The sequence below is a fragment of the Dromaius novaehollandiae genome, chromosome 9, assembly GCF_036370855.1.
Source record: "Dromaius novaehollandiae isolate bDroNov1 chromosome 9, bDroNov1.hap1, whole genome shotgun sequence".
Classification (NCBI taxonomy): domain Eukaryota; kingdom Metazoa; phylum Chordata; class Aves; order Casuariiformes; family Dromaiidae; genus Dromaius; species Dromaius novaehollandiae.
Genome location: NC_088106.1, coordinates 28,790,089 through 28,808,312, shown reverse-complemented (window position 1 = coordinate 28,808,312; position 18,224 = coordinate 28,790,089). Strand labels below are relative to the sequence as shown.

Sequence of the window (18,224 nt, the reverse complement as noted above, 5' to 3'; positions counted from 1 at the left end):
TTTTCAAATATTTTTTTCTTGCTTTGCTAGGAAAAAAAAATCTATTTTCTCTCATCTTCTAGCTCCCTTTAATAACCTTCTTTTTTTAAACTTCTGAACATGTGTACATGAGTTTTTCTTTGTCTAAGGAAATACAAGGTATTTGAGAAATCAAATGCAAAAAATTACATAATCTGTGGACTTTGCAGAAACTAAAAATTAAAATCAAAGTTATGATCCTCTGTGCAACCTTAATTCAGTCTCTTTGTGTGTACACTTTGATCAGTCACCAATTTACATGACCATCTACTGTTTTCTCTAGCTTTGTTAGGCACAGAGAATAGAACTGCTTTGGAAGTGAACAGGAGTCGTTCAGGTGAAATTATTGCATCTAGGATTTGTGCAGCACTTGCTGCAACCAGTGAACTAGGCAGGGAACTGCAGAAAGAAAGAGTATAGTCTTACAAGAGGAACTGATTAGGATGCTGCAAGACTGCTATTTTCTTTTACTGCAAAGTTCCTATGAGAGTCTGGAAAATTTATTTAAACTGTTTCAAAGATGGTCCATAACTGCACATCCTTCATCTTCCAGGTGTCTACCTTGAAATCTCATGGCCCAATTCAGAGAAGTGCAGCATACAAACAATTGCAACTGCATATACACTAACCATAACTCCTTCCTTTGGGTATGTAAAAAGCTAAACTTAAGAAAAAGGGGAAAAGTTTGAGTTAGCCCTTTACTTACTGGAGAAGACATCATTCTAAGGGCTTAGGCTGGAATCCAGCTTTTCTTACTGCAAAAATATCCATTAAACGAAATTATGAACTTCAAGTTTTCATTCTATGAACTTTAAGAAATCTTCTAGGTACTCTGAGCCCAGCCATAATTTGAAGATGAGGCACAAGAAATCAGTAAGAGCTGTGCTCTGAACAACTAAAATGTTTTCTGAAAAAAATTCCCACAGAGAATGGGACAAATATTATACCTGTTGCCTCAAAAGCTTTTTATATCAAACACTATGCCTCAATTGGCCAATTACAGAGCAAAGGTATTATCTTTATTTAAAAGGGATTTATGAAGAAAAATTAGTTGAAAACCTATAGAAAAAACCCTTGAGGAAAACTTGCTTTTTGTTCTGGATTTGGCTACTATTAAAAAATGAGAGGAACAGTCATATTAAAAGTGAAGTTAAAGCAATGCAATGAGTAGTTGCTCATTCTGTGAGTCTCAACCATCACTGCTTACTAAATGAGGCCGTATCAAGAAACAAGCCTAAGTTATTATGAATGTGATCATAAGTAACTAAGAGTAATAATGCATACACAGAAAAGATACTAGCATTGCACAGGAAAGTCTAATTCTTTAATTCTGTATCTTCTGAATACAGATTTAACATTCTTTCAAAGTAGTTTACGTAATAAATTTTGTATTTGTATTTACCACTATTAAAAAATTCTCAGCCAGAAACAGGCCTAACCACCACCACATGCATCTCAAGCTATCATCAACTGGCTGACGCAACTTCATAAGTTATTTTTATTTAAACACTACACAGGGTAACTGATGACCAATGACAGGCTCCAGTTGCCTTTTCCTACAAAAAGTATGGACTAGTCTCTCTGATCGTTACAGCCTTGCTGCAGGAACGATGATGGCCTCGCAGATCAACGCAAGCACTGGTGAAGAGATCCTGGGCAAGTCACTAGGATGTGCTGGACTAACAAAACAGGCAGAACAAAAGAGGAGGTGAAACAGTAGGACAGACAAGTAGGAAAAGGCACTTGTCAAAGAGCGTTAAAGGCAAGAAACAAAAGCTTTGACTGGGAGTGGTGCAACGGAAATTTGATGGAGGGGTTCAAAGAATCAGAACAGAAGACATTATTTTAATAGCTGCATTTGCTGCGGAACTCATGGTGGCTAACACAGGATGTTTGGGAGGCCAGAGAGGAGAAAAGAGAGGTTGTGGCAGTTCCACCTTCAGGCTCAGACCAGCCCGGCCGGCGCTCCCAGCACTGAGGGCAGGCTTGGGCGACCGCCCAGCCAACCCTGCAGACTCTGCGGCAGGCAGAAATGCTCCCGCTTGCCCATTTTAGCCAGTAAGAGCTCTGCTTCCTTCTTCAGAGAAGAAAAGGCATTCGTACCACTGAGAGCGCAATGGCACAGGCATATCGCCTGGGCAGAGCCAGGAGTAAGAAAGAGTAAAGGCAGGCAATTTGCCTAGCTACAGAGTGCCCGGAGAGCAGTACGACAATTTGGACCCTGCTCCTTGATGGCTACAAGAGTAGAAAGAAAGTCAAGTACAAAGAAATCTTCTCAGGTCAGGCTACTAGTGGTAGCTCTCATGATACGCTGGGAGAAGTGCAGCCAGGAGCTGGAGAAACAGCAGTACTCCAGCGGCCGTAACTGCGGTCAGCTCCAGCGGCTGTGGAACGGCACTGGGAGATGCAATCGCAGACAGACCGGCGAGCACACGCGGAGCAAGACCGTGCCGACGAGACAAAACTAAGGGAGGATTTGGAAAGAGGGGCAGAAACCCGAGAAAGGTCAACATCTAACATTTCTCAACAGTGCATATCTTGGATTTGGAAGAAGTATTTGAGAGCAGAATGAAGAAAGAGATACACCTATGTAAGCTTAGGCAAAGTTTTGCTTTTCTTGTATTAGAAGTGCTAAGCAGTGAGTAGTGAAAAGAGTGCTCAGAGACAAACGGTAATGAATAAAGGATGAAATACAGGAGGGAATGAAGAGCTTGAGTGGAGAAATAAAGAATGCTAATTAACACAAAGATGGGGACTCGAGGGAAAAATTAATCAAATACCACAAGGAGAAAAGAAAAAAAGAGACAGAGGAACATAGAAAGCAAGGAATCTCTAATTTGAAAAATGGCTTAAATCCTTATTTACAGTCTCCTCTCAGATTGCTTTGGACCCCTCTTCCTTAAAAATACTAATATCAGAATTAGTTGAAACTATATTTTACTCAAATTAAAAACAGCATAGCAATTACATCAAGTATCATTATGTCAGCAATGCAATTCTTTGTAGATTTGCAAATGCAGAGCCCAAGTCACTTAGGCACTCATGGAATAAAGCAGCTGTCTTAGTCCACTGGTTGCTTCTGACTGAATGGTGGAAATATGTTTATAATGGGAAGATACAAAGATATAACCTACACAATGTTTTATTTTGTAGAAAGCAGTTTACTCAGTATTTTGTAACAAACCACTCAATTCAGGTTAAAATCCCCCCCCCTTTTTTTAAGCATTTTAGGCAATTTTTAAAGGTTTTTCATTGCTCCCTCTCCCACACTGTCAGTTTAAGAAGTCTGGAAATCTAACATCAGAATGTCTTTACCATAATGTGCTCACATTTCTACTAAGTTTAACTGTAATGCTGAACTTTCTGCACAGTCCCCTTTCTTTGGCATAACTACATCCTTTATTCCACTGTTACTCAAAAGCATGAAACAGATGTTTCGGTTTCCCTTTCTCCCCAGGTTTTGCCTGTTAATGAGATCTTGGGCACGTAATTAAAAAAATTATTTGTAGATTTTTAAAGTATATTTTTGCTGTTATTACAGGCTGGTAAGAACAAAAAAAAAAGCATAAATTTTTTCTCACTTTCAAAATGCCTGCCATCTTACATTGTCCTCATGAGATCAGAGTGCCAAATACCTGAAGTTTAAATGCCTTTTTCGAAACAGTGCAACGCCTGCCTTTGTTGCTAACCAGGATGAAGTGCGAGTTTTGTCCAGCACAGGCAGGCAGAGAGGATGCTACCAGGAGCAATGAGTGCAGACAGCTCTCCTCTCCTGAGAGCAGCTTGTTGCCCAGTCTTCCCACAGAGCACATTAGCCACTTTGTAAGAACAAATTTTTTAATATTTCACTGAAGGAAAGATAGGGAATATCCGCCTGTGCACTCACCTATGCATGTTAAACCTAGATCTAAGCCCTGCAGTTTATTGGAAACTTTTTTCAAATCTTCACAGCTCAGCTATTAAAGCTGGTCTGTAATACTGCTCTTCGTTTTATAACCTACCATGGACAGAGCAAAGCCAAAGTGAGTGAGCTCAACTACCATTAATACTCTATACTACAGTAAACATACTCTACAATTAATATGCTGTACTATACTAATTATATTACTCAAATAAATGGTTGAGATTAGCTTACTTTGAATGTGTCAAAATTCTTCCCTCTTGCTCCAACCTTTAGCTATATTTTTTTATATTATTCCCCTAAACTGCACTATTAAATACCTCTGCAATCACCGAGTTCAGTTTATTAAACTACCATTCACGCACAAAAGTGCTAAGTCAAAACTAATTCCAACTTTAGTTTTAAAACATTATTAAGGAGGTAAAAGAAAGAGTTTTGGCACTATATATATAAGATGCATTAGCTACGAAGTAACACTACAAAGTAATCACTGACCAAAGTTTCATGGACAAGCAAAGCAGTGAAGTAATACAGCACGTCAGACTAACTAACACTTCTTCTGGGCCATTCTTTCCTTCTCAGAACCAAAATGTTCATACCCAGCAGATACGACCACACTCTGGTAACACTTTGTGAACTGCTGAGCCCCGTCACTGCCTCTTCTCTGCAAACAAGTTTATGTCTAGGCTCCACCTGAATGCAGATATCCCAGAAACTTAGGAGATTAGTTGGCTGTGTCAGCTGAGTTGGGAGGGAAGAACCACAGGACCTACAACTAGGTCGTACAGAGCCTATGAACATAGTTTTACTCTTCATCCTCAACAGAAACATTTTTAATATGAAGAGATAACTGGACTGAAATGAAAAGAGTGGGAAAAAGAGGGTTATGAGAAACCCCTTGAAAACTGTGTGGGACAGACAAGATATATAAGGAAATATTTGTTATGTCTCGAAAAAGTGCCAGGCAAGTACCCAGTGAAGTATCAGACAGCTAAATAAAGTGATTTTTCCATAGAGCACATAACTAAAGCGTCACACCTACTGCCACAGGGTACCATGGAAATCAGAAATATAAATGGATTAAAAATTACGTATTAGATACATTTGAGAGCAAGAACATCCTTCATTGCTATTAAAGAAAATGGTCTGCCTGGAGTCTCTTTTTCAGGAAGACCCTGAAGTGCTTATTATGGGCATGGGGTGGTATCTTTCCTGCTTACAATTTTCTTACCTTCTTCTGTAAGCAGCTGCTAGTTGTCCAGACAGACAAGGTATTTAGTGTGTCTGAAAATCTTTAGAGATCAAAAGTATTCCCTCTCTCTCACAAAAAAAAAATATAAAATTAAAAAAAAATGATAAAAAAGATGTCTGACAGTAATGTAAGTAACTCTAAAAAGACACTTTGTAAATTAAATTCTAGGTCATGGATTTAGTTTTAAATTGTCAAAAAATATATTCAGGACTGAAACAGCAGATGATATAAACTAGGGGAGAAAAGACTATTTTACATACCTCACTAAGAAGTCAAATCTCTGCACATCAAGCGCAAAACATCACTATCTTGGTGCTAGTACTAGCCCTGGAAGACTGGAGTCTCCGGTGAAAAACCAGAACATTAAAAACACATCGTGAGAACAAACAGCAAACTCATTCAGGTTCTCTGCATTATTACCATTAAGATTAAGCCCTTTGTAAGTCAGACAAGTCATCCAAGACAGTTTGAATCTCTTATTGGAATTTTAAGTCCTGATGAATGAAAGAACCATATGTTTTACTGAAATACCCACAATTGGCACCAGAAACTGATTGGCATATATTTTCTTTCATATATTAATGGAAAGGATTGCATCTTCTGGAAGCAAATCCACTGATGATTGGTGGGAAAGACTTACAATCCAACAGTTGCTTGGAAAATGTTAACACAAGGTACTGTCAATCCATAAACTTGATCTCATAATTTGGAATAAAAAGCTGTTCTATCATCAGTCATTTATCCATTGGCCAAATAACAGAGCAAGATATGAAAATAAACTTACATCTTTCCTCTGAAGCTGTAAAGAATGTGGCTTGTCATTGCTTTACCAGTGCAATGGTAGCTTTTAATCAAGCGCAGTAGTTGAATTTATACTCTTCTGTCTTCAAAAGCAAGTATATTAGACAAAGCGTGTGCGTGTGATTTTCCTTGTTGGACTGCAGAGAGGGAGATAACCACTATGTGCCCAACAAACCGGAAATCTTTTTTTTTCAGACTTAGACCACTTTTGAAATAGAAAAGTATTACCAAAAGAAGGGTTGAGAGCATTAAAAAATATTTTGAATAGAATCCGTCTTTCTTTCTTTCCATGTTTCCCATTCCCTTTTGGTAGCTCATAGTTTAAGAAGAACCACCTCACTGCAGATCTGAAGTAACTTGTCTTCAGAGGCCTGAAAGATTCACATTACCTTCCCCCCTGAGGTCTGCTTCACAAGGAAGGAGACTCCCCAGCTGGCCCCAAACTATCAGTAAAACCTTAAGACAGGAAATTCTCACAGGAGACTTGGTGGTAGAGTAGAAAGGAAACTTGGCAACCAGACTGGCCAAACAACTGCTGTCAGGTCCATAACATGTAATAATTCATGGACAGTTTCTGAATCCAAAATGGACAAAGGTCACAAGATCGGAGAGGCTCATTTACAGTTACAGATGTGACAACATGGGAATCAATGACATTTCTGGTAGCCACAAAAGGCTGAAGGGAAGAGCTCGAGGACTTGGGTTGAGAACACTTAGAACAGTCCTGTGCGCAATAACCTCAATACCAAAGGAGCTCCCTAAAAAATACACTGGAGTACGCGCAGCCCCTACTACAGTACACATTCAGTGGGAACAAATATGCTCGGGTTGTCAAAATTCTCCTTTTCTTTGCATTAGTGATTTAAAAAAGAAAAAGGGGACTCTTGACAAACCCAGCTCTAACTGAAACAAATGACTCATATTTTTACAGGGATCTGTGCAAAAATATTTGCCCTCATCTGGTTTGTTAAATCTTGCATTTTTTCCCTCATCAGGAAAAACTAACACTCTACAAGGCAGCCAGCGAGAATACAGGACAACACCAATCAACTAGTAACCTTAAAAGAAGCTTTTCTTGAAATACAGCTACCTCTTCTTCATCAATAACCAAAAGAGTCACCTTGAATGGCTAACTAAACTGCCTTGAAATGCCTAAGCTGAAAATCAAAACAGTGGGACAAAAATGGTTTTAATCAACAGACCAGAAACTTGCCATGAACTTATGTCACTGCAACAATTCAAATTTTAATGTCACCATCAAACCCACACACCTATGTTCAGCTAAGCTGTTTAGAAAAAAGGTATTTATTTCCACCAGCGAATATATATATAATCTCCTATTAAAGTTCTCAATGTATTAAAAAATGCTACTTAGCAGCACTGTTAGGTCCCTCTGAAAAGTCCACACTATAGCAATAGTCCACACTAAACCAATACCATAACTGAAGTCATTTGCATGTTTTTCCATTTCCCTGTAAACCATGTGACGTACTTACTAATCAGCTTTGGTCTCCAGAAATGAAAATTTGTTCCTTTCTTTTAATAGCTAACCAAGCATATTTCTGCCTTTAATCCAAGATAGTACATTCTTTCTCACATTATATGCTCTAATTTTCTTAATAAGTTTTGTGTGGAAGCACTTCTCCACTTTACTCTGTTCTCATGTTTAAAAGATGCCAGTGCACTACAGCAGTACGGCTTTCTTGTACAGAAGATGTATTATCTTCTATTTTATTCTAGGTATCTTATTTTATTCAGTAATTTTTATCTACCTTACTTGGCTCCACAGTATTATTCCCAGTTCTGCCCCCAGAGGCAAATTAAACCTATATAAAACTCCTGTCTGTCCTCGCTCTGGAAGAATAACTGTCTTTGATGACGACTACCTACTTTTGCTGGCAGTTTAATCATTGTATTCTTAAACTGTTTCGAAGTCCAGGGGTGTGATTTGATCAGTTTGTGATTTTTACTCTATTAGCGTATTTCAGGATCCCCTCTTTGGCGACTTGTGACACTACATCCACCGCAATTTTTACTACATGAGGAGGTCAGTCTTTTTTGTTAGCTGGGGGGGGGGTGGGGGGCTGGTTTATGATACAGAAACTTTTGGTTGAGAATTATGCAAGATGGCAAACTGGATAATCCGAGTCCCCCTTACCAAAAGTTTCTCTATTGAATCTCTAAAATAAGTCTGTATTTTTTGAGCTGCAGCATACATTTTACAAATCAACAGTCTTTCAATCTCAGCTAACTCTGAAATATTTCCAGGCCCTTTTTCCACGATCATACTTCCCTATGTCACAACAATTTACAAGTTATCTCAAACGCTTATTTTACTAATGATAAAATAAACAGAATAAATGCTAATGATTGCAGTAAATCCGAACACTATATTTAAAGGTATTTCAAAAGATGATGCTATGACTTCATAGCAGTTTGCTTCCACAGCAGATGATGCCTGTGAAACCCAGCAGACATCTCCTGAGGAACGGGCTTTCTAATTAGTCAGAGGCATTTTAACTTCATAACTCCCAGGAGTTCATCCCTTTAGGAAATCAGGCAGCTGCAAACTGAACCACCCAGGACCCAGCGCTGCTGATGGAGAGTACAAATATCACTTGTTCTAAGCTGAAACTTAAGCCAACAGTGGTCAACTGAAAGAAGTGCCAAACGTTTCTATTGCTGTGCCCACTTCCCAGCTGATGATATTTATCCAAGGAGAACCGAGTTCAGCTTTGTTAGGGGTTCTCAGCTCCGTATTTGGATACGGATACAAGCAGGGAGTGCTGGCAAGGGAGCTCCTCACTGCTCCTGAAAGATCTGGCAGTACTTTTCCACCCCTCAGGGTACCCAGAAAACTTCCGCCATGCTTCTTGCTGAAAGCAAATAAAGAAAAGGAGGCAACGTGGAGGTAAAGGCCATCAACACCAGTCTTCTCTGTAATGGATTTGACCCTGGCAGTGCAATTAGATGTCATAACTTCCAGTTAAAAGGAGACAGGTAATATGATCAGACTGACAGAAATATGGAATACAAGTTAGCAGTACTGGAATGAAAGTAGGATCATATCTGCTTCTTTAAGAGCCCACTATTTATTCTTTCCAATTTTTATGTACCTTTTTTGACATCCCAGCTGCTCCTTTTCTTTCTTTGTGCAGAAACAAGGCTGTTCCATCAGGATGTAGACCTGTTTAAATAATCCCCACCTTTTCCTCTTCAGAAGTAATTACTGAAGTGCATACTAGCACTACAAGTAATAAAGTAAATCTATGCTTTCCTTAACACAAAAGAGAAAGAATCACCATTATAGTGTTTCCTTAGAGACGAAATCATTTTTGGAATTGAATTCCTATCCTGCAAACAGTCTGACTCAACCTTCAGCAGAGTTTGCTCCTTTAGAAAGACAAAAGACACAAGGAGGCTCACTATTTGTAATATAGTAAGAAACTGCCAAGATCTATTTGTATTTGATTAGTTTTTATAGTTAGTTCCTATCTAGAGCTAAGATAAAGACATAAACCCAAACAAGGGCATAATTTGCTAGAAAGTTAACGAGTAGTGCTGCCAAAAAAAATCAATTCAATGTTTTTTCTTACCTGTTTAGTATAGATGTGTCCCTCCAATGACAAATTCAGAATACAGAAAACAAGCTAAGCCAAAAATAAAAATCAAATGATGTGAATCTGGCTAGTAAGACAGGAACTATCCTGAACCATTAACACCAAGAGGTATTTGTTGGACTTCTCTTAAAAAGAAAAAAAAAGAGCAGCAGCATTAAACCATCATCACTGACCTTAAAGAGGCTTCTCCAATAGTAGCTTTGTAGCCATGTGACTAGTACAGCTTTCAAGATCAATATGTACATAATTAAATGAAGCAGAAAATAAGCAGTAATATTTAAATGCCTTACACAATTTATCTCCAATGAGCAGTGTTAAAAATAATTTTACTAGCTGTGAATTTAGTAAGGAGTCCATAGGAGTAGAAAGCAGAATTCATTCTACAGGGACAAGGAGCGCTTTCATTTGCAGCAGCGATCTGAACACATTATACAGACCTCCCAGTGCAGAACTTGCTTTACGACCATAATTTCAAAGGTGATTTGTCTTTCTATGCATTGTACACTTGACTGCTCTAAAACATTCTAGCATCATAACTTTTCTCAATTAATTGAATACATTTAAATTATTTGAAAGTCCAAGTTAATTTACATCATAAGTTCATTAATAACTGATTTTAAAACAGCTTATCTTTGTTCTGCTTGCATATTGGATATATGAGTCATTCAATATATTCAAGTAGAAAATAATAAAAAATTGCATGGTTAAAATTACTGTCAGTCCCGATACAAATTCATACGGTGAAATCTGGGACCGACAATAAGTCAGACTTCAGCATTGAGAGATTTTAAAACCACACACCAGTGTGGCCATTGCTCATGCCTCCTGTACTGCACAGTCAGGAGATTTCTGCAGTTTTTTCCACTAGTTTCTGAAAGTAGGATGCACCTTTTGGAAAAACAGGCCATCGGTTCACAGATGGTTATAAAGCCATAAAGTTCTATTTCAAAACACATCCACTTTCAGATCTGAATTATTTTACTAGTTTAGTTTTCAAAGCTTCCCATCTCCAGAAGAGGCAGAGAGTTGCAAACCTTCAATAAAAACAATCTTGAGCTTTGAAACTATTTTTCCCATAGCCAAAGAATTTTTGAAGAGGCTAAAGAATAGAAAAAAAGTTGTAAGGAAGAAATAGTACATGCGAAGAAAAGTACAAATATCATTCGCAAGCATACAGGGAGAAAGATTAAAAACCTTTTTTGATTTGAGTATCATCCACACTATGAAAATAAAGCTTTAAGTTTCAAGAACTTCTACAAAAATTCTCCGTACATACATTTTCACACACAAAAAAATGTTTTTCATAGAACCATGTTACTTGTCAAGTTTTTGATACGAACATTTTAACCTTACCTATCTTCACTTACAGAACTGAACTGTTGCAACATTTAATGCGTCTATGGTAATCTAGTTTATCTTCCACACAACCGAGTTTATAATTTGCATCTCATTTTCACTTTGAATTCTACAAGCTTTTGCTTCAAGATAAACATATTCTAGAAAGTCCCTCAAGGCTCAGAATCAAAGTACAAAGTTCAGATCTGGTTTATCTGCGCCATGCATGAAATTGAAATTAAGTCATTTCCATCTTTCAATCTTACTTTTCCATTTTTGAATATGGTTAACAGTATGTGTTTTTAACTGCCTCGTATAGGTTTGAGGGGTTTTATGTATTTCTGTGTATTAGGTATACAAAACACCATATAAATCCTTGACATTTCTGTGACTGGAATCATGCATAATTAAGCATCAAGTTTGCTTTTTTTTTTTTTTTTTTTAAAAAAGTGTGTTAGTCCTTTTTTTGCAACTTCTCCCCCATATTCACACACTAGAAAAGCTTTTTATTGAGAAAATTGTGGGAACGCATATTTTATACCCCTAATAAAATGTAGCTCCAATACAATGAATAATGAATTTTCTAATTTGTTCCAAATACTGAATATGTTTCTAATATTGATTTCTTAATAATACAGGAAAAACTGCAGAAATAAAGCTTTTTAACATATGCCAAAGCCAGCAGCATTTCTCACTAAAAATTTGCAGTTCCTTACGAAAGGACCATTTGTAGGGAATTACGTCTATGAAGCATTCTTCTTTCCACTCTCGATAATAACCATCGGTAGAGTTACATTATACCATCTATCACGAAACAAAATTATGCGCAAATAGCTAACTAGTAAAAGATTAATTCTTTAAACCAAAATATTACTTTATTTACAAAGTTATTAAACCGTTAAAACATTATTCAAAGTAAATAATACTCTTTCCTGGCTAATCAGCATTCTGAAATCCTGTCCGACAGCAAAGAGAGCGGCTGTTTTGTTCAGGTCCTTTGCCAGACTGTGGAACAGCCACTCGACAGTGCTTTTTCCTGTTTTCAGCCTTCAGCTTGCTTTGGCAAAACAGAAATGTATTAGCTTGCCCTTAATTAAGAGGAGAGGGCATTAATAAAAACCAAAATGGAGCAGGCATAGCTCATAGATCCTGCACTTGTTGGTTCTGTTTGTAGCAGAATTTGCAGAGGATCTTTCGAGAACATGTGAAGAAGAGCCGGGCAGTCAAGGCTCAAGCTGGATGAGGAGATGAACTCCTGAGTGCCTGATTTATGAGGAGAAAGTCCATGAAGAAGCCCTGCTTTGAGTATTGTACAAAGAAAGTTCAGACACAGCTTGCTGCTCACCCGCAATTCAAACAAGCCAACCCACAGCAGCAGGTGAGGGGTGCAGGTGGCCCTGGCAAAGTTTGTCCACTAATGAGTGACTCCAGCCAACAAGAGCCACAGCTCAAGAGCCGAAGAGGAGATTTTGAGGGGGAAAATGAGACACGAGAAACCTCACACACGGGAAATCCACCCGCTTCCTTGACCAACGCTAATCCTCCTCCTCCAGGTGACCTGTTCTGCGCCAAACCACAACCTTGCTCCAACGGGGAGACCCTTGCAAGCCCAAGAGCAGCTATAGTGATGCTACGAACCTAACAGCGAGGCAGTTTCACCCATTTTCTTTCTAAACTGGCAGACCATGCAGGGCTCAAACCACTTTTGAAAAATGACTTAAGAATTTAAGGGTTTCTGGCCTATCAGAAAAGAAAGGGGATGAACGGGAGAGAGAGCAGGAATAATTTCACTGTATATTTAAAAGATTCATGTAGTTCTCCCTCTTTAACTATGTGGCAGAGCTTCTCCCTCTGCAAAAGAAGGCTTCTTTCTTACAGGAACTCGATGAGTTGATTCGTCCTTCACAGCTCAGCAGACTGTCCTAACCACTAACCGCTGCTGGTCAGGAAAAGAAAATATTTATTCTAGCAAGCGTGGCGCTCGGCCTGGGGCAGCCAGGCGGGCCCCAGCGCTCCGGGGCTTTCCCCTCCGCCGTGCATCAGTGACAGGAGGCAAAAGCAGCCAGCAAGGCAGGTACCAGGGCGGCAGCTCCGCATCCGCGGTCGCTCCGGAGCTGGCACCACGCTGGCCGTCACGGCAGCGGCGCCCGTACCTGAGCTAACGACTCGGGCGGCGAGGCAGCGCTGATGAGCCCAGCTGCAGCATCCCACTGCCGCCGGGGCGCTCCTCCGGGAGCGGGGCGCGCGGCCAGCTGGCGAGACCAGATAGATGTTTCTACAAGGAAAGCAACGGATGAGAGCTGTAAAATCCCCCCTTCCCTGAAAATCCGGAATATCCTTGTGCAAAAGCGGAGGATTCCTGCATGTGCCCTGCTACGGACCAGACTCCGGGACTGCAGTGGGAGCTCAGCGGCGTGGAGGCACTTCCTCGCCCCAGCCAAGCGACAGCTACTTGAAGAATCAGTTTAGCCTTACCACAGCCTAAATTCAAAAAGCTCTCTGTTCTCTGAAAATGCAACCCCCTGATTTAGTTCCTGGCAGACAAGTAAGGAGGCAATTATAACACCTGCTTTATGGATTGTGAATACAGAATACAATAAATAACTATTACTAACAAGCAAGACTTGCTTTCTTCTGGGACTGCAAATAGCATTCAGGTGCTCTTTTTCCAAGAAGAGCTATCCCAATGCTGGACCCCAAGTCTGTCATCTTTCTAAGGTGCTACCTAATACATGAGCCTCCCTTTAGAAGAAGGGATGCATTTTAAAAGGGCAGGAAACAAAAACAAATTGGTGAACTTATCAGTCCTTGTTAACCATTTTTCAGCCATAGAAATACCGTATAACATCATGGAGAAAGACTATATAGACCAACTGTGACAGACAGAGATTTTTGCTGCTGTTCTTAGGAAAAAATATATAACAAAGGCAAATCTTTAAGAAACTATTCTCACGTCTTTGTATTTAAAAATCAGCATGGATAACATGGACAGAACAAGCAGGCAAACTAGTAGGAAGATGGTGTAAAAGGTGGTTTTATCCCAGTGCAAATCCAGTTCTTGAATTGAGACGCTTTTGGTAGCTCAAGACGGACAAACTTCGTATTTTTACCAAATGATCCTTAGAAAACCTAGAAAGCTTATCAAAGTCACGCTAAAAATAAATCTATCATGTTCCAATAGACATGACTGTATGAATCAGAATACATTATATAAAAAAGTAATTGATTAAACAGCTATTCGGAAGAGTTGACAAAGAACAGATAGATACTTGAATATTTGGTTAATATTTATTCAGTTTTAATCTCACAGATCTTGTAAGCTAGCCTGAAAAAACACATTAATTTTACAATTTTTAATATTAATAATTTATATAACGTGCCTGCTGATTCACATTTACAAGAGATCACTTTTCAGTTCAGAAAAATCTCTACGCAAAACTGGAGGATGAAAGAGCTTCATTCAGGTGTATGTGCTGCCTAAGAGATTGTGATGAATATATAAAAATCAATGTTTCTCTAAACAGAAAGATAATTTTGTTAGGATCAATACTATAGCTAAATAAAACTAAAACTATTAAGTGTGGTTCCTAAATGGTTTCTAATTGAGGTTGGAAAACATGCACGCACTCTTCATCTGTTTAAAAATTTTGAAAGAAATGTCAAACCAAGTGCATTTTATATATATTTAGATATCAAATACTTCTAAAACTGTAGATTTATTAAACCTAGTGTCACTTTCAAAGTTCCCTGAAGAACCTCCTCAGTTAGTTGTTGCTCCCCTCTCTTCATCCCCCCAGTTAATGATCACAAAATTGTATATATTAGTGGTAAGCATTTAGTTCCAACATTGTGAAAGAAGGACGAAGAATTTGAAATCAATTATAGTGGAGCAAATGGAAAACAAGAATTTTAAGGAAGATAATGCCATGAGGAACTGTTATTTATCAGAAACAGGAACAAATAAGAATATCAAGAACATCTTTAAAGGGAAAGAAAACTGCCATATAGTAGATCATATATTCTTCCCATGAAAAAGAAACTTTGGTCTTGTCCTCAAAAAATATGGAAAAATCCCTAGATTTCCATACCTCATTTTCACTAAGGATAGCTTATGATGCATTTTACCCTAAGTGGGCCACCAGTGAAGTCCACTCTCTTCTGAAAAGGTTTTTATTATTTCTAGAAAACAGGCACATTCCTGAAAATGGGAAAGAGAAGAACTGTAGCCCTACTGCAAAAACTCAACACAAGATACATGATGAATGCTGGAGAATATGCCATTTTTACATTCCTTTTCTACCATTGCTATTTGGGAGCAGAAGGTCACTAAAGCAAGCTCAGCAGAGAGAGAGTCCTGTGGGTACAAACAGAGTACTGAAAAAGGAGAGAAAGTCACCATAAGAAAAAAATAAATGACATCAGCCACTTGAAGCACTGCTGCTTCCCCGCCAATAAAGGAAAGGCTTCCTGGGAAGCAATTGCTCCAGCAGCATATGGTTGGCAGTGGGCATTGAGCCTGCATCAATCACTGACAAGAGGTTTAAAAAAATATGAATCTTCAGAGATGGTAAGAGTGCCGCCTTCTTTAACGAGCAGAAAGAAAAGGAGCTAGAAATTAGAGGACAGCAGTAGGGAAAAAGATGTATTTATGAGATGCCCCCACCAAGAACCTGCATCAACAAGAATATAAAGAATATGTCCACGGATGCCTTTGATTTAATACAGCCCAAATTCTTAAAGGGAAGATCTTATTATATACACTTTTAGGTGAGTGCTTACAAAAGCAAACAGAATAAAACTACTTTCACATAAGGTGCCAAACAAGGCTGGAAATATTTTAGGGAACCTGTGTGAACAGTAGAGACATTGATATAGCCTGGTTATCTAAACCCTAAGCCTGAGCCCCTTCACAGATGCTTCCACAGCTTCAGTCTTTCCTATCATCCATAAAATAAGTTTTTTACCTTATGCTACAAAAAAAGTTTGCTGAAGGTGCTTAGGGCTCATATTTCCTTTTTGCTGACACTTTGAACTTGGGACTTCTCATACTTAAGAAGAAAGAAAAGGAACTTCTACTTAGATCATTTGATGATCTAAAGGTATATTCCCAGGTCAGTTATAAAATGAAGAAAAGCATTTCTGAATTGTGGGTTATTTTTGATTCTGCTAAGGGCAAATTATACAAAGCACCAGAAAACAATAACTAGTTCAGTATGGGGTAAAAAAGACAGAGTAGAGCTCTGTCTTTTTTTTTTATTTTCAACATTGAGTTAAAAAACAGAAAAAAGACACACGTGGAAAATTCATTAAAACGCAATGCTAGAAAGACTGCCCCATGCATGGTAAAGAGAGACTGCTAAAACAGGGTAAAAAAGGCTGGCCACTTGCTGCTGACTTGATAAAGTATTAGAGAGAAAGAAATAAGATTGGTGCTTCATCCAAAAGAAATCTTCTTTCTTACTAATCTGAAGGCAACTGAAGCTTGACTCCCTCTTCCGTTTACAAAACCTCATTTTCCTAGAGAGAAAGAAAAAAATAGCACAGTTAAGGTATAGCTACACCTATTACTTTTTGTAATAAAAAAAATTGGGAAGAAAGAGAAAGAGGAAGACATGCTTACCTTGACTAATAAATCTTTTGTCTCCTTTTGCTCATGAGTAGAGTATCTCTGCAAGGATTTGTACACTTTAGGATGATGACAAGAAAGTGAGGAAAAGAGAAGGTAGGCCCTTGACAAACAAGCTTTAAATAAAATTATTCCAGAATGTAGACAATATTTCTATACAAACCATGCATACGAGGAGTATCAATCCATGTGCCTCCCACATCTTTACCAGCATTTGCACTAATACATGTTTGTATGACCGTCAGATTTATTCTATACAACTTGTTTCCAACGTTCTGTACCTCGACATCCTGAACACTGGATAAAGAAGTTGATTAAATCCAGAAGTGCTATGTCCCTGTCTTGTTTATATGATTCAATCCAGTCGTCCACCACAGACTGTCAAGAAAAAAAGAATACTTATCAGATACTCTTAAAAAGTGTTTTATTAAAGGCAAATGACTTATTCTTTTCAGAATATTATTTTATAACTGAAAAATTATTTTGCACAATTATATGTGTGTACAAATTCAGAAATCTATACACCTTCTCTCAGGGTGGAGACAGAACAAATATTGTTAGAGAACAGAATTATATGCATTGGATTCTGCTATTATAATTGCATAAACCAAGGTTCAAAGGCAAATTACTGTAATCGCTCAAAACTCTATTTGCCGTATTTATTCAGTTTCACAATTGTGCGAAAAAAGCAGTGTGATTCCTTACAGAATTACCAACACATATTCCCAGAAAAATGAGAGGTAGCAAGGCCCTTTGGGATAGGAGCTGAATTTCCATTGCACTGAACATCTCAATACTCATAAAGCTCAAAACAGTACGCCAATCATTCAGAAACACTGTACATAGCTCAAGAAGACAGAATGCAACACGGAATATTTTGTAAATAATGCAGAGTTTGGCCATTCTCACAGTGGCTGAGAGGCAGTAAGCCACCTGCACCACAGTATATGAAGCGGAGCCACAGTCTCAAACTGCGCTCACACCTGCAGGCAGCCCGCAGACATTGTTCTAATCGCTGCTCCGCGCGTGCTGCACGCTGCCTGTCGTCACCGCGCAAGGGGAGGGAGGAGGACAGCAAGCGTACAGGTGTCGAGAAGGTTCGTCACCTGCCAGCTGTTAATCTCTGGGGACAGAGAACGGGCCTCAGCGGCTCCGTGAGAGAAGGCACTAACTGAATTTTGTCCGTCCTCGCAGAGGAGCAGTGACAGTCGGGAGTTGCTAAGGGCAGGAGCCATCAGCCGAAAGCAGCGCGCGGACGCACAACGGCAGCCTCGCTGCTCCCCCCCCGCTCTGACTACACAACCTCCTCAGGAGACCTGTCATTTTTCAAACTCCTGATGTAGGTAAAACGAGGACGAAGCAAACAAATCAGCTACAGAAATGCTTAAAAACCCGTTCCAGAGAAGCAAAAGGGGATGGTGGGGGGTGAGGTCCTTTCTCAGCCTGCTTCATGCTTCTTAAGGAAGACAAGGATGCTTCTTTCCACATCACTAAAACACTGTATTATTTAAACTCTCTATTCAGATTTCCTCACGTACACAAACACAGAAGGTAATCACCTGTATATATATTGAGTGAAACCAAATACTATGTTTTATTTATTTTCCGAGAAGGAAAAAGAAAAAGTCTTCACTGTTCCAGACACGACAACATTCATTAACAGAAACTTGA

The 18,224-nt window shown here is 38.9% G+C and overlaps 1 protein-coding gene across 5 annotated transcripts in view; it reads right to left on the bottom strand.

The window, feature by feature from the left end:
* STAG1 (STAG1 cohesin complex component) overlaps positions 1-18,224 on the bottom strand; it is a 197,425-nt gene that overhangs the window by 102,923 nt on the left and 76,278 nt on the right. For all 5 annotated transcript variants that reach the window (XM_064517032.1, XM_064517029.1, XM_026100554.2 and 2 more), the window contains exon 5: positions 16,835-16,931. In XM_064517032.1, the coding sequence (XP_064373102.1) occupies positions 16,835-16,931 (97 nt within the window). The remainder of the gene's footprint in view (positions 1-16,834; positions 16,932-18,224) is intronic.